The following is a 17,832-nucleotide window of genomic DNA, read 5'->3' as shown; positions in this document are numbered from 1 at the left end:
GCCACAAGGAGTTATTATTATGACACTGTCCGCATAGATATAAATCCAAGACAATGTTATTGCTCCTGAGAGTGAGGGCGCTTCGGTCAGCTTATTGTGATTTTTAACATGATATTTCACGAGAACACGCTCAATTATATGCACAAGTGTCCTGAAAGCATTCCCAATACGATGCGTTTTCCTTAATCACCACTGTACTTCTTTACGGTAACATCATCACAAGTTTCCCATAACGGCCACCGGAGGCCAAGTGGAATAACATCGTGGTCGAATAGTACTCATCGTCCTTACTTATGGTACTTGTCGAAGCTTTAGAGTCCTGCACTGCCCAGCGACGATTATATATCTTCTCTGCCGCTAGTCGAGTGGGTCATTGCGATCAAACATGGAGTATACTGTGGCCGCCCTGAACCCATCGGTTTCACATTCAGCTATCAGTTGTGAGACCCCTACCAACGCAAGGATCAATGTTATGGAACGATAAACAAGTCTTGACCGGCCGCGTTCTGATAATGTCAAATTCAGACACTGTCTGATAGGTACTTTTCTTCTTTTCAGTATCGATAACACGATATTCTCATAAACAAGCAACATTCAAAAACCTTTATGAATAAGAAATTGATTGTTTAATCTCGCTTTGTACATTTAATGCAGACTGCGTTATTACTGCCTCCTTTGTGCGGCTGTGTTATTCAGTTGATATTCAAGCTTGGTGAACACTTCATAACAATTTTCCGTTTGTCTCCTGAAGCCTTCATGGTGTTGCAATTCTAATGGCTAGCAACGTACATTGATCAGGCAGAACATTATGAGCACCTACCTAACAACCAGTATTTCCACCTTTGGTACAGATGACAGCGGCGACGCGTCGTGGCATGGAAGTAATGAGGCCTTGGTAGCTAGTTCGAGGGAGTTGGCACCACACCTGCACACTAAAGTCACATAATTCTCATAAATTCAGGGGAGGAGCGGATTAGCTCTGACGTCGCGTTTAATCACATCCAAGATGTGTTCGATAGACTTCTGATCTGGCGAGTTGAGGGCCTGCGCATCAATTGGAACTCGCTACTGTGTACCTGGAAGTACTCCATCATACATCTGGTCTTGTAACATGGCGCATTATCTTGTTGAAAAATGCCGCTGACGTCGAGAAACGTGATCGTAATGAAGGGGTGTAAGTGGTCTGTAACTTGTGTACGATACTGCTTGGCATCATGTGCCTTGCACGAGCTCCTTTGGACCCATGGATGCCTAGGTGAACGTTCCCCATATCATAATGGAGCCTCTGCCAGCTTGTCTCTGTAGCGCAGTACAGGTGTGAAGGAACTATTCCCCTGGAAGACGACGGATTCGTGCACTCCCATAGGTATGATGAAGAAGGTATCGGGATTCATCAGACCATGCAACGCTCTGCCAATGCGCCAACGACCATGTAAGATGGCGGTGTGTAACATAACTATGTCGGTGTGTGAGAAACAGCCTGCTGTGATCAAGTATCGAATTCTAGAGTTTGTCCACACATGGAGCACGCTCTCCTTCAGCATCACCATATCCACCTACACTTGACCGCTGCGATACCAGCAACATTCCGATGCCTTGCATTCACTGTCATTAATCATCCTCCATACAGTTCCGACTAGACACCATCCCATTTTTATCTCTTTGCAAAACTTAAAGAATATCTTCGAGGGCTTCACTTCAAGCAGAGGTTAAGTTGCAGCTCTGTCAACTAATTCAGACATTCTACAGTGACATTACCAATAAAACGGTCTCTCGTCCAGATAAACGTGTTCGTCGTAAAGCTGACTATGTTTAGAATTAAATATGTAGCCATGAAGAATAAAGAGGTAGAGTGATAATATTTGTTTTATTTAAAAAGTTTTAAGGGTTTTCACGCGCTTATACATGAATAGTTATTCGTTCATCTTCATTACTTTTACCCATTCTTGTAAGAATTTAGGGAAAAATTCATTATCATGTCCACAATGTGACACAATGAAGACATTCAGTATTATGAAAGTGCAATTCTTCTAGCGACCGCCCCTGCGTGGAACGAAACTGACCTAATTTTTCCGGATAATATTTTGATTATAAATTACAGGAAATAAATGAGTTTAAACAGTTAACAAAACTGACAAATGAAAAGTTAATTGATGGCTTTACGGATTATAACGCATTCATAAATGAGGCTAACTGACTGAAAATTCATGCCGTTATACCTCTAATGCAATTGTAAACTCACAAATAACACTTACCAACAGCACACATTTTCCACGTTTTAGCCCCGCTTGTGTACTTTTAGCTCGATGTGCATATTTTTCGTCCGTAACGATATTCGTCGCTGGCGATCATCGTCACCAACGACTAGACTTCCCTCCTTCTCATTTACGTGTTTACGGAGTTTAAGACACAGAGAGCAATGATTGCACTTTAGCCCTCAGCTGTGCATGTTTCTATACTGCAGAATATTTTATGTGTCCAAGTAGGACTGTTTTTTGTGCTTCAATGCCCTGTTGTTCATTGGATTTGCAACCATCCCTACATGCAACTTCCTGCAAGGAAGGGGTGACTTCGATACGTGATACCACACAAACAGTTTGTCTGACCCGTGCAAAACCAGGGTAGGTAGTTAGTCTGACATACTCTAATTGATCGTTAATTTCGCTGTGGTGGGTGCTATAGTTGATCTTCTTGATGTCACCACCTCCCAACACGAAAGCCCATGCTTAGAATCCGAATCAATGCTTGAATAACCACTGTCAGTAATGTTTTCGTCATTTAAAGGAAACTTTTTGTGAACATGTCTCACAACGTCAGTACAGTAGTTAACGGAGCAGAAACAGCATATGGAAGAAAACGGATCGCGTTTTGCCCGTACGTTCGATTTATTATTAAAAACATCTGTTAGAAGGATTGCAATCTTCCTGACGACTGTCATTTAATATAATGAAAGTATAGTAGCTAGTAATCAGCTACGAAAAGAATCAGACCCCAAATTAATTAAGAAGTATTAACTAGATGGAATTCAACGTTTCACAGGACTGAAAGATATTTCGGCTGCATGATGTGATTAATAAAATTATTAAGTAGTTTGTTCGTGGGCCCTCTACAGTAGCAGTACAAATTTTGTACATCTGACAGATAATTCTGACAATCTGAGGCTTACACACTGCCAGATAAAAATGCAACAACCTCAACGATAGTGTTATTTTATTGACAAATGTTCTGACAGGAAGGTCATCGTTGTAGGAGTGTATGGTAACTAACTGAGACTAAATGAAATATAAATGTCACGTAAAGTGCACTCAAACAGTTCTATCAGTACACAGTTTACCCCCTCTGCTGGCAACACAGGCCTGCATTCTCCTGTGACAGATTGTCCCAAGCATCATGCACCTTTTGCTACAACTCGGTAATTGTTCTCGCAGACTCTGCAGACAGAGTAAGTTCCGCCTTCATCACGTCCCATACGCGTTGAAGTGGCGAAAGAACTTGTGACCTCGCTGACCAAAGCAATTATTATTCACCACGAAGTGCAGATTGCGACGCAGCAGCCGTACGTCGACGTGCACTGTTTTGCTTCAAAAGCACGTCACCTTCCTGTCGAAGGAAGGGCAGTAGCACCAGAATAACAGCCTGTCCATTGTAGTAGGCACTGGTTACTCTACCCAGGGGAAACACCAATTCTGACCAGGAGTTGTAACTGATGGCCCTACACACCATGAAGCCTGAGGTGGGATCTGTGTGCAGTGGGCGGAATAGGCCGCTCACCAGGTCCACGCTGTACTCGTTTCGTCGATGAATCACTTCCAGACAGAACCTCATCACTGAAGACAGCAGAGAAGCAATCCATTCTTGAGTCGCCTCTTTCACCATAACCAGAGTAGATGTGCTTGGCAGTGCCATGATCTCAGTAGTTGCGTGGACAGAGATACGTGTGATCTTAGTCCAGCTGTAAGCAGACGGTTCCTAATGACTCTTGGTAATATATCAGGTGCAGCTTTCACCTGGGTTTCTTTTGTGTTGATCGGCCATCGCATCGATCTCGACATACTTCTGCACACAGACATCCGGAACATAGTCTACAAATGTGTATATGTTACACAGATCACTGCTGAAAGCAGCAACACACCATCGACATATTGTGCCCAACATATGCACCAATCTGTCGATATGTCCATCTAGCTTCAGACGCGCCTATGATTGGACTCAGTACAATTGGTTAAAATTATTTAACACTTGTTGATGGGGCATGGTTGTACCCTAGAATGAATGTTGCCAACACTGTCCACTTCTGATCACGGCACCGTTACTGTCTATAGAATCAAAACACAGTGTTTACAGACAGGCCTCCGAAGCGCCACCCACAGAATACTTAAATTATATCCTGGCCCAGTGAACATAGTTCCTGAGTGTTCTGCAATTTTTTTCCGGCGGCGTAGAAATGGCTGTTGTGTATGCAGGGACGCGCCCCTGCATATTCGGCCACCAGACTCACGGATCAACTTCGCGGGTCATGAACAGCCCCTGCGTCATCTCGGAGGTGAAGCCTGTCTTGCAGGATCCACATGTGGACTGCACGTGAGCTCGGTATTCCTTGGGACCGTGTCGTTATGGCAGGTTGCTGCTAATCGGTTGAGTGCCCACGATCTCTAAGCCTGGTGGGACTGCGTCGTTACTCATCTACAGCACCTTGCTGCTCCTTACCACTTCAAAGTTCTTGAACTTCGTCATAGTAGGCATCTGTTACCCATCGTCCAGGACTGAAATTTCAGTTAATATTTGAAAGTGTGTATTACAGTTACTGGCAGTTACATCACACGTAAGAAGCACATAACGATAATTATTGGTAAAATTTTCGTAGAAAAGTAAGTTGCAAGCAGTAAAGTATACCCAGTAACTAGCATGTTGAATGTCAAACTGTTTGACATGCAACAAATACAGGATATTGGAAAGATTCTAAAGAATCTCACTAGATGCCCGCTAAACCCGCTGGGTGGAACAGGTAACAGAATTGTGGAAAGAGCCAAGGGTTGAGGTCAGTTTCTGCTTCTAATTGTCATATATTGTAATTTAATAACCTTTACAATCAAAGCTGTCCACAGCCGAAACTTTACCGAATCCAACTCTTTCACGACTGAAGGCCTCCAACAAGAAATCTTAACAAGATAAAAAATCCAATTAAGATAGCAATAAAATAATTCAAAAAAAATATATGCAAGGTGCAATACAAATGGTTGAGGGCCACAATTAAATCAAAAAATTTTAGAATATATTACCATAGACCCTTAAAGGCAGAAGGCCAGCATGTTTAACGACAAGAAAGCTTAAAATCCAATTACGATAGAAATAAAATAATTTAAAGAAACAACATATGCAATACCAATGGCTGAGGGCCACAGTTAAACTTCAAAATTTTTTAAATATATTACCACAACCTTTAAAGGCAGAAGGTCGCAATGTTTAAACTTGAAAGATAAATTTGAAAATTAATTTTGCAAAATTTTAAGAAAACAAAACAAATAACCATAAGCCTAAAATTTAAAATAGCTGACAACAGATAATTAAACACCGATGGCACTCAGAAGGGCTCCAGGCAGGTCGGTCTGCCGTCGTTCACTTAGGTGAGACAGGTGGTGAGGCCAACTATACTTGATCCGTCGGAACCCAAACAGGGGACAGCCTCGGACCGACTGACACAACGACTTGCTTCCCGTCAATCAGTGCATGAGAACTTCAAACCGGCAATGTTACATTTGTGAAAAAACACAATGGAGTATGTATTAGCAGTCAAAATTACACATCATGTTGGAAGGCGACAACAGGTGAGGAAAGGACGCTACCTGAAATTACGTTAGTGGCCAGGGCAAGGTAACTGGAACACTAACGGCCACTAGGCAGAAAATTCCGCTCGTACACTGAATTTGAGACACGGTAATAGTTAACTTCTCTCAAAAGAACACTGCCTGACATTACGTCAGTGACCAGGGCAGGTAACCAGAACACTAACGGCCACAAGACAGAAAATTCCACTGGTGCACTCAAATCGTAGTCGACTAAAATAGTTAATTACACCGCATGGCGGCTAAATCTCAGCAGTAGAACCACTCGGTGTTGCTCACCGGAAAACCTCCCCAACAGCAAACCACCGAAGCGAACCACCACAACATGAATAGACGTGGCTTGGGTAGTTGAAACCACTACTCAACTTTGACATCCTGGGTCGGCGAACCACGAAACTCGTACCGATCGGACAGCCCCACACACGCTCCGACACTGTCCAGTGGCAGCCAGCGGCCCCAGCCGACTGCACCGCGCGGAGATAACTTCCCTCTTCCGAAAAAACCGACCGACTCACTCCAGACCCCCTTGCTGGAAACTATATGCACCAAACCAAAGATGGTACACGGCGCAAATATCGATACACGTCACTGCTGCCACACGTAGAAGGAAGAAGAACCACAACGTAACCGCGACAAGGGCGGGAAACCAAACACAGATAGACAGCGAAGTTCACAAAAACGCATAGTTGGGAGAGAGCACGGCTCAAGCAGTATCACAACAGAGCGTTGTTAACATTAGCCATATCAATGTTGCTAGAACCTAGCTTAAAGAACATACACTATCAAGAAGCATTAGCGTGTTAGGAGACAACGCAAAGCATCGAGGATTTCCTTGAAGCTGTTCAATGTCTCAATGGGGTTGAACAGTACGTTGATACAACAAAACGGTGTAATTAAACTAGTTTTACAGAACGTACATTATAAATCAGCACAAGCAAAGTACAATCTTCAGACAGGAACAGAAACACACCTACCATCACAATTGACTTGTTTTCTGAAGGATTGCCTTCTGTACCTTAACCGAGTCCTCTGACTGGGTTGATGCGGCCCGCTACCTATTCCTCACCTGTGATAAACTCTGTATTATGTAGTACCACTTGCAGCCTACATCTTCAATTATTTGCTGGTTGTATTCAAATCTCACTCTTCCTCTACAGTTTTTACCCTCTACAGCTGCCTCTAGTACCATGAAAGTTAGGATGTCTTAACTGATGTCCCGCCACCCTGTTCCTTCTTGCCAGTGTTCTCCATATGTTTATTTTATCACCGATTCTGAGGGGAGCCCCCGCATTCCTCACCTTGTCAGTCCACCTATTTATCAACGTGCTTCGGTAGCATCCCATCTCAAATTCTTCGAGTCTCTTTTTATCCGGTTTTCCCACAGTCCATTCAACGCTGTGCTCCAAACGTACATTAGCAGAAATTTCCTCCTCAAATTAAGGTCCATGTTTCATACTGGTAGATTTCTCTTGGCCAGGAATGCTCTCTGTGACGGAGCTAGTCTGCTTTTGATGTCCTCCTTCTCCGTCCGTCATGGGGTTATTTTGCTACCCAGGTAGCAGGTTTCTTTAACTTCACCTACTTTGTGACCATTGATGTGTCGACAGAAGTGCCGACACAGTGTTATTTTGAGGGGGCCGATAGGCACGCTATCTAACGCAGACGGGCGTGAATTCTGGAACAGGATAACTATTGAATGGTAGCAAGAAAAGTACGTAGCTGCTTTATACTTAACTTTAATGACTCCTTGTGATACATCTCTCTTGACTATACAAATGCGACTCGTAAGATACATGCACTGTTACAATTGGCGCCTTGCTAGGTCGTAGCCATGGACTTAGCAGAAGGCTATTCTAACTGACTCTCGGCAAATGAGAGGAAGGCTTCGTCCGTATTGTCGCTAGCAATGTCGTCCGTACAACTGGGGCGAGTGCTCGTCCGTATCTCGAGACCTGCCTTGTGGTGGCGCTAGGTCTGCGATCACACAGTGGCGACACGCCGGTCCGACATGTACTAATTGGACCGCGGCCGATTTAAGCTACCACCTAGCAAGTGTGGTGTCTGGCGGTGACACCACAACCATCAATCGTGATATTTAGTTTTTCGTTGTTCTCATTTCTGCTACTTCTCACTATTTTCGTCTTTCTAAGATTTACTCTCAATCTATATTTTGTATTCATTAGACTGTTCGTCTCATTCAGCAAAACCGGTAATTCTTCTTCATTTTCACGAAGGATAGCAATGTCATCTGGAAATCTTATCACTGATATCCTTTCACCATGAATTTTAATCTCACTGTTGAAACTTTCTTTTATTTCCATCATTGCTTCTTCGATCCTCAGATTGAATAGTAGAGGCAAAAGACTACATCCCTGTCTTACATCTCTTTTAATCCGTGCACTTGATTGGCGTTCCTCCACTCTTATTATTCCCTCTTTGCTCTTGTACATGTAGCATATTACCCGTCTCTCACAGTAGATTACCTTCAGTTTCCACCATTGTACAGTGTCGAACGCTTTTTCCAGTTCGACAAATCCTCTGAAGTGTCTTGATTTTATTTTTTGCTTCTGTTGTCAAGCGGAACGTCAGAATTGCGTCTATGGTGTCTTTGTTAAAGCTAAACTGATCGTCACCTAGCACAACCTCAATTCTCTTTTCCATTATTCTGATTATTATTCTCCTCAGCAACTTGGATTCATGAGCTGTAAGGCTGACTGTGCGATAATTTTCGCACCTATCGGCCCTTGCAGTCTTCGGAATTGTGTGGAAGATATTTTTCCGAAAGTCCGATTGTATACAGCTAAACTCATACATTCTACACACCGACGTGAATAGTCATTTTGTTGCCATTTTCTCCAACAGCTTTAGAAATTCTAATGGAATATTACCTATTCCTTGAGCCTTATTTGATTTTAAGTCTTCCAGAGCTCTTGAAATTAAAATTCTAATACTGGATCGTCTACTTCTTCTATATCGGCTACTGTTTATTGTTCTATCACATCATCAGACGAGTCCTCCCCATCATAAAGGTCTTCAGTGCATTCTTTTCACCTATCCGCTCTCTCCTCTGCATTTGGCAGTGGTATTCCCATTGCACTCCTGACATTAACTCTTTTGCTTTTAGTTTCAGCAAACGTTTCTTTCCTATATGCCGAGTCAGTCCTTCCAGCAATCATTTCGTTTTCGGTTTCTTCAGATTTTTCATGTAGCCTTTGCTCTCCTGCACTTTCTATTTATTTGATTCCTTAATGATTTCTATTTATGTATTCTCGAATTTCCCTGAACAATTTTTATACTTCCTTCTTTTATCTACCAGCTGAGGTATATCTTCTGTCAGTCATGGTTTCTTACCAGTTACCTTCTTTGCTTCTGTATTTTTACTTCCAACTTATGTGATTGCCCTGTTTAGAGATGTCCACTCCTCTTCAACTGTGCTGTCTACTGAGCTGTTCCTTATTGCAGTATCTATAGCCTTGGTGAATTTCAAGCGTACCTCTTCATTCCTTAGCACTTCTTTATCCAACTTCTTTGCACATTGATTCTTCCTGAGTAGCCTCTTAAACATCATCCTATTCTTCATTACTGTGGAATTGTGATCTGAGCCACTATCTGCTCCTGGGTAGGCCTTAAAATCCAGTATCTGATTTCGGAATCTCGCCCTGCCATTAGGTAATATAAATGAGATCCGCCGCATCTCCCGCCTTTCCAAACATACCTCCTACTCTTGTGATTCCTGAATGGAGTATTCGCGATTACTAGCGGAACTTTATTGCAGAGCTTAATTAATCTTTCTACTCTCTCATTTCTTGAACCAAGTCCAAACTGTCCCTTCCTTCTACTCTTACCCTACAACCGCTTTCCAATCCCCTATGACTATTACATTTTCATCTCCATTTACGTGCTGATTTATCCATTCAAAATCCTCATATAATCTCTCCATCTCTTCATCTTCAGGTTGCGACGTCGGCATGTACACCTGAACTATCATTGTCGGCCATGGTTTTCTATTGATTCCGATGGGAATTATGCTGTTACTGAACTGTTCACAACAATTCTCCCTGTGCCGTACCTTCCTGTTCATAACGAATCCTACTCCCGTAATACCATTTTCTGAAGCTGTTGATATTAGCCTATACTAGTCTGATCAGAAATCCTTATCTCCTTTAAAATTTCACTTCGCTGACCATCACCATGTCTAGATTAAGCTATAGAATTTCCTTTTCACATTTTCTAGCTTACCTACCACGTTCAAACTTCCGACATTTTTACGCCCCGATTTATAGAACGTTATCCTGTCATTGGTTATTCAGTGTTTCTCTCATGTTCACCTCCCCTTTGACAGTCGCCTCTTAGAAAAACTGGTTCAAATGGCTCTGAGCACTATGGGACTTAACATCTGAGGTCATCAGTCCCCTAGACTTAGAACTACTTAAACCTAATTCACCTAAGGACAGCACACACATCCATGCCCGAAACATAATTCGAACCAGCGACCGTAGCAGCAGCGCGGTTTCGGACTGAAGCGCCTAGAACCGCTCGGCCACAAAGGCCGGCAGTCCCCTCTTATATATCCGTGTGCCTTGCGATATACATTATGTGTCTTTAATGCAATGATTTCCATTGCCATCTGGTCATCATGCCGTTGATCATTTCTGGTTCCTCCGCCTTTAGGGGCACTTTCCCAAACCAAGGGCAAGAGAGTATCCTGAACCTATGTTCGCTCCTCCGCGCTCATTGACAACGCCATTGGCTGAAGGAGCTATAACTTTTGTGTCGGAAGCCTTCGGCCGGCACTACTGATGATTTTTGTTCCCAATTTAACCCGTGATGAAGTTCGAACTGGGGACTGAGGACGTTTTGATTGCTAATCAAAGACGCAACCTCTAGCCCATGACATGGAATTACAAAAATTGTACTCAAGTATTTAAACTATATAGGTGCATCATTAGTTTCTGAACGACTGTCCTCAAAAGGAACAATGCAAGAGACAGTAGGGAAAACGTCTCTCGAAAACATTGTTTGTTCGGAACAAAAAAAAAGTTTTGGGAATTCGTAATGTTAATTACTGCCAACGGCCTTGCCACAGTGGTAACACCGGTTCCCGTCAGATCACCGAAGTTAGGCGCTGTCGGGCTGGGCTAGCACTTGGATGTGTCATGTCTGGGTCTGCTGAGTATTATTGGCAAGTGAGTTGCACTCAGTCCTTGTGAGGCCAATTGAGGAGCTACTTGAGTCAGAAGTAGCGGCTCCGGTCGCGAAAGCTGACAACGGGCAGGAGAGTGGTGTGCTGATCACATGCCCCTCCGCTTCTACATCTGGTGACGCCTGTTGACTGAGAATGAGGCGGCGGCCGGTCGGTACAGTTGGGCCTTGAAGGACTGTTCGGACGGTGTTTGATTTTTTAATGTTCACTATTGCAGCATTCTATGATAAGTAAAAGTGACATTAGATATCTTTGTTTATTGCTTTTTATATCAGTCTGTACATTCATGACTTAACATCGATGTTAGAGACATCTGAACTCGTACCTACCTTTGCTCCTCTCCCTGCCCTGGCGCAGTGGTTAGCACACTGGACTCGCATTCAGGAGGACGATGGTTTAATCCCGCGTCCGGCCATCCTCATTTATGTTTTCCGTGATTTCCCTAAATCGCTCCAGGCAAACGCCGGATGGTTCCCTCGAAAGGGCACGGCCGACTTGCTTTCCCTCCTTCCCTAATCCGATGAGACGGATCACCTCGCTGTTTGGTCTCTTCCCTCAAACAACCCAACCCAACCGTAATTACACAGACGTACTAGAAATATTTATAGGCCTAAATCCTACAGTAGCGTGAGCTCTCTCCTAAAACTACCTTAAGGATAAGGGCAGTGTCATTATGTCGTCAAAACGCTACTATAGACGTATTTTCGCAATTTCAGCCGTGTCTCCAGTAGAGTGCCTATGTTCCAACCTTCAAAACTTGCCTTTAAAGCAAGGCATCAGTCGAATTTGGATAGGTCAGTGGGCAGTCGTATTTTCCAGGAAATTGCACGGTTCCACGTCCACTTTTGAGTACTGGTTCGACACACATCTCTTTAGGCCAAGACATTTCACCCCAGAAATAGTTCTTCAGCGTAAGACTTATTTTGAACTTATTGTACTCTCGCATACCATTTCCTAGAATAGAATATAAGATCCACTGTCCTTACCTATTCATTGAAGATTACCAAATCTTATGACGCTCAAGACATCCCTTGTACTGTTGTAAGAGAACTCACAATTGGACACGAAATAGCTCTGTATCAAATACTAGCTGCACTACCGTCTGATGTCATCATAGTTGCTTATAGACTCCTGTCTAGTTAAGATTCCCGGAGAAGTTATTCAAATAACAATTTAGACATCTACATTTAGGTACTTTCCTCTATTTACTGTTTCCTGCGATTATTTTGCCAATAGTGTATTCGAACAGCAGTGGATCTCTTCGCCTGTTTGCGCACAGCACGTTACATTTATTTAAGTTCAGGTCTTCTTTTAAGACGTTGAGGGGCAACTGCCAATCCTTGCGTCAATTGTAGGTTCTTTTCAGGGGCATCCTGCAGTTCGCTACAGCCTTCTTGGCGTTCTAAACCTCCTATACACACACACCAACGTCCGCGAATAGCCTTCAACTTATCCACTACTAGCTGACAAACCTGGCATTACCCGGATATTAATTTTGTCAATTTTCTATGAGAAACGAAAAAATAAACTGTATTTGTAGTGAAGTGAACGTATCGAAAAAATATTACTTCAATTTACTCACGAAAACTCATTTGAAATTATGAAACAGTTGTACAAAGAAACGTGTTAATATATCCAAAATAAGAAATATGATCCCGTACAGTTTCTGTAGGCTGGGCGCAGTTGGTTCGCATGTATACAAAGCGATTTATAGCTCTACAGACAGCTATCGTATTCACACTGAGGCGTTTGCGCTGCGCAGTTGAACCCGTTCCCAGTTACCAGCGATTTCCCTAATCTGACTCGAATGTAGGAGTGTCTTACTAGTACAGAGTAAATTTATTAAAACTTCATTCGTGATGTGACATTTTTTCACGTATCTGTGTGTATATGAAGTCACATCTATTGAACTATTTGTCGTACAAATATATAGTTGGGTAGGTACGTTCAGTCCGGAACCGCGCTGCTGCTACAGTTGCAGGTTCGAATCCTGCCTCGGGCATGGATGTGTGTGATGTCCTTAGGTCTGTTAGGTTTAAGTAGTTTTAAGTCTAGGGGACTGATGACCTACGATGTTAAGTCCCATGGTACTTAGATCAATTTGAACCATTTTTTGGGTAGGTACGTTCAGCGGCATATGTGAATACTATCAGCGAAATATGTCGAGAGTAAGTTAGTTGCAAAGAAGCAATGAATTTATACGTCCGCCTCGGTAGCTCCGCGGTCAGCGTGGCCGATTGTTGACCGAGTGTACCCGAGTTCGATATCCGACCGAGTTGAAGATTTTTCTCCTCTGTGTGTTGTGTTGTTCTCACTTTCGTATCGTCGCAAGTGGCATTCCGATATTGAGATCGATATATAGGCATGTCCTCAAGGCCAATAAATTAAAATTTAAAAGTCATGCATGTAGCGGCAGATTTTTCACGCACCTCAGTCTTTAAGACACCATATCTCCTCATCTATGCGTCCTACAATAATATAATATTGTAGGTGCATTTAGCGGCGTATCTGGATGTTGTCTGTGAACGTGTTGCGAATAGAAGTAGCATATAAGAAGTGATAAATTTAAACGTCATCCACAATGCGGCAGGTTTTCACGTATCTCAGTGTTTCTGACGAACTATGGTAGGTAGATGGTTCTTACCCCGATAGAGATTGAGGCAGTAAGGGATGTGTGTACCAAATTTGCTGGAGATCGGTCAAGTGGTTCTGAAAAGATGTGGATCACAGATACACATAGTTTTGCAATAAGTACGGATATCTATAATGTAAACTGCAAAGCAGTGGCCTTGCAACAAATCCCTCGGGCATTCCCGAAAGTTTGTTCCGTTAATAACAGCGTGTTGAATTCTGTTTTCAAGGAAGTATTGTACACAATCACAATTCTGGTCCGTTACTCGCTAAGCCCGTATACAGTTGACTAAACGACAGTGCATAACTTTGCTAAATGCATTCCAGAAGTCAAACAGCACAGCGTTAGCACTGACAGTACTTACATTCAGCCTTATTATTGTCTTGCTTACATAAGCAAACGTGAAGACTCTCATATAAATTTTTTCTACTACAGCTGCTAAGACTGGAGAAAGATATCTTGTGGCTCCGTTTCGTCAATATTCTCTCTCTCTTCCTAATAAAAGATCAAATTATTAAATGATTTAATTAAATAATATAGTTCACGTCAACATATTTAAAACTCGGAAATTTATTTCACAAACATAGTTCACAGACGTGAGCGCCTCTCTCCTAGCTCCGGCTGAATTTCACGGCTACCTGGAGGACAGGTCTGGCTTCCTTCATTTTTTTCAGACAGGTTAAAATGAGACACCGGCAGAGATGAATTGGTTGAAGTGAGTGCCTAATTCATAGTAAGGAATACGTTACGTGAAAAAATGCAACGACAACGGTATCTAAAACCACCAAGCTAAACATAAATAGTTGAGCCGCAACCCGCGGTAGGACGATGTGAAACAACTTTTAACAAACAACTGTTAATTGTATACATTTCTAGCGGAAGAAGTTAGAAATACTGCTCATATGTGGAAAAAGCTAAAAAAATAGAACGATTGATGTGTTAGGATGCGATGTCGGCTGGGTTTAGGCATGTCAGTCACCTGCTCAAACAGTCACGTGCTCAAGTGTGAATTTATCGCAACAGAATGAGAACAATAACTTAGACATTTCCATCTGAGCAAGGTCTACGACTATTACGTTGCTATTGGTCGAAACTTTCCGTTTTCTGTCACAACAAGACAGCAAAACATACGTCGGAAAGGCGGTTCTTGTCGTGCCTGAAGAGATACTCTGCCTGAGTGGCATTTCGCCTACTTTCAAGCACAATAAACGAAAAATAACTATGCTGGATTTTTTAATCAGGGACTGCCTTTACTGTGGAAGATATATCGTTTAGAAGAACTACAGCAGTGTACTACATGTACACATACTGTATATCTTACATCCTCCACAGTTATCACTTCTACCATCTCTTCCTTGGTATACATTGCACTTGCAAAAACCTTCAACTGAAGAAGGTTCTCTAAAGGACCAGTGTGCATTTATTTGCATTTGTTTATTTTTAACTCCAGCAAAAGGAGGTACCTGCGATGAATAGTTATAAACGAGAGTCAAAGTCATATTTGTGTTACGTTTTATATAACGACATGATTATGTAAATGTAACACTGTGATAAGTTTTTGAACTGGTTCTGAAGAGAGGCAGTAGATAACCAAATAAAAAATACCGGCTGCCATTGAAAAAGACGTGCTGCTGTTCGTTTTCCTTAAAAAGTAAATTTGCACGAAAGGAAGTCATGCTGGATTATATTCCCCCTGGTATCTAAACAAAATTTAATTAATACATTTTCATTTTTCTTCTGGACAAAAGTTATCTGGAGTATCCAAGATAAGCGGAACACCCTGTATAAAATGCTCAGAAGTGACGAGGATGGGTCCAAGATTACATCCTTACTTCGGTCATCCGGGTGGCTATTCGGGGAACATTTCACATCTTGTACTATCGTGTCGTTCCCAGTTCAAACATTACGCTAGTCTTCATCTCTTTCCTACTACTCTTCATCGTATTCTCTCTGTTTATCCTTAATCCATAAACAAAACCATATACACTGAGGTGACAAAAGTTATGGAATACCTCCTAATGTCGTGTTGGACCTCTTTTTGACTGGAGTAGTGCAACAACCCTTGAATTACATGTAGTCAACAAGTCGTTGGAAGTCCCCTGCAGAAATACTGAGCCATACTGCCCTATAGTCGTCCACAATTGCGAAATACTTGGAATTTCAGGCTTTTGTTCACGAACGGCCCTCTCGATTATGTCCCATAAATGTTCAATGGGATTCATGTCCTGCGATCTTGATGGCCAAATTATTCGCTCGAACTGTCCAGAATGTTCTTCAAATCAGTCGCGAACAATTGTGGTCCTTGTGCCATGGCGCATCGGCATCCATAAAAATTCATCGTTGTTTGGGTGCAAACGTCTCAAAATTACCGAACATAGTCATTTCCACTCAATAATCGGTTTACTCGGACCAGAGGACCCAGTCCATTCCACGTAAACACAGCCCACACCATTATGGAGCCACCACCAGGTAGCACAGTTCTTTGTTGGGTCCATGACTCAGTGGTGTCTGCGCCATACTCGAACGCTACCATCAGCTCTTAGCAACTCAGTCGGGACTTATCTGACCAGGGAACGGTTTTCCAATGGCCTGGGATCAACCGAAACGGTCACGAATCCAGTAGAGGCGACGCAGGCAATGCCGTGCTGTTAACAAAGTCACTCGTGTCGGTGGTCTGCTGCCTTAGCTCATTAACGCCAAATTTCACCACACTGTCCTAACGGATACATCCATCGTAAATTCCCCATTTATTCCTTCGGTTATTTCACGCAATGTTGCTTGTCTGTTAGCACTGACAATTCTACGCAAACGCTGCTGTTTTCGATAGTTAAGTGAAGGTCGTCGTCCACTGCGTTGTCCGTGCAGAGAGGTAATGCCTGGAATTTTGTATTCTCGACACACCCTTGAGACTGTGGATCTCCTAATACGGAATTCCCTAACGGTTTCCGGAATGGAATGTCCTATGCGTCTAGCTCCACCTACCATTCCGCGTTCAAAGTCTTTTAATTCCCGTCGTACGGCCATAATCCCCTCGGAAACCTTTTCGCATGGATCACCTGAGTATAAATAACAGCTCCGCAAATGTGCTGGCTTTTATACCTTTTGCATGCCATACTACCGCTATTTGTAAATGTGCTTATCGCTATCCCATTACTCTTTGTCACCTCAGTGTATTAAGTATTCTGTTCATTCCTATTAATATGTCTTTCAATCTTTGTGTACATATAGCCAAAAGCGATGATAAGTCACATTTTCTTCGTCAATTTTCTAAGGACTGTCAACTGTTTATACCACCTTACAATTTCGACGGCTTTAAGTCCAAAAATGCTCTGGTTATAGTTTGCAGATCTTATAATTTTGAACTCGATCTCAAGTGCAGTGTTTCGAAAAGTCTTAGTTTACATTTTGTTACAGGGGACGAACTTGTGTTCCGGGACCAATGGGGAGGCATCAGCCTGTTCAACGCTGCCAACCTTACCAGCCGAAGCATTATGTCCAACCAAACCTTCGTAAGTACCCCGGAAGTTTTGATAATCTTTGTCGAGAAATAATTGAATAAATTTATATATCCAGCGACATTTTCATTACATAATATTTATTTGGTACCTGCATTGTACGAAAATAATATTTAGTTAAAATCTTTTACGAAAATGAAGAAGACTGTAGCAAAAAAAGTCTAAGGCGACCACAGCCTCTCCATTGGACCTCAAACGTTACCCAGACAAGAAGTTCTTTAGATGTGACAACAGGACGAAGTCGAAAAGTGCCAAATGGAGTGACTCGAATACGCCTGCCAACAATTCGTATTTCGAATCAGTCAATTTCACCATTGTTTTGGTACCTTTACGAGAAGATACACTGTCCTGAGGGAAGTGTATGCTGGAGAAACTGACATATCGCTACAGAGTAAGTCCATGAGTGATTCAGTTAATTAATGGTGTTACTGCCAAATAGTCACTTTGTTCATCGTTGACTGGTTTTAACCATCGTTGCTGATTCTAGACTCAGGAAGCATCGTGCTGCAGCAGCTATGACTACAGTTCGTCGATACCAGCCTGTTTTGAATCTATGAAAATTGAGATTATTTGTTTTTACTTCCATTCTAGGCAGTTCTCTTGAATTTCTAGTTACGTGAGTCCATGAGTTCAAAGTAC

The 17,832-nt window shown here is 42.5% G+C and overlaps 1 protein-coding gene across 1 annotated transcript in view; it reads left to right on the top strand.

The window, feature by feature from the left end:
* Positions 1 to 17,832, top strand: part of LOC126417133 (dipeptidyl aminopeptidase-like protein 6) — a gene marked incomplete at its 5' end in the record, with an annotated part of 447,744 nt that overhangs the window by 165,512 nt on the left and 264,400 nt on the right. The window contains one exon of the mRNA XM_050085030.1: positions 17,093 to 17,187. Coding sequence (XP_049940987.1) covers positions 17,093 to 17,187 — 95 coding nt within the window. The remainder of the gene's footprint in view (positions 1 to 17,092; positions 17,188 to 17,832) is intronic.

The sequence above is a fragment of the Schistocerca serialis genome, chromosome 8 (assembly GCF_023864345.2).
Source record: "Schistocerca serialis cubense isolate TAMUIC-IGC-003099 chromosome 8, iqSchSeri2.2, whole genome shotgun sequence".
Lineage (NCBI taxonomy): Eukaryota > Metazoa > Arthropoda > Insecta > Orthoptera > Acrididae > Schistocerca > Schistocerca serialis.
Note: the sequence above shows the minus strand (reverse complement) of the source record. Positions and strands in the feature narration are given on the sequence as shown.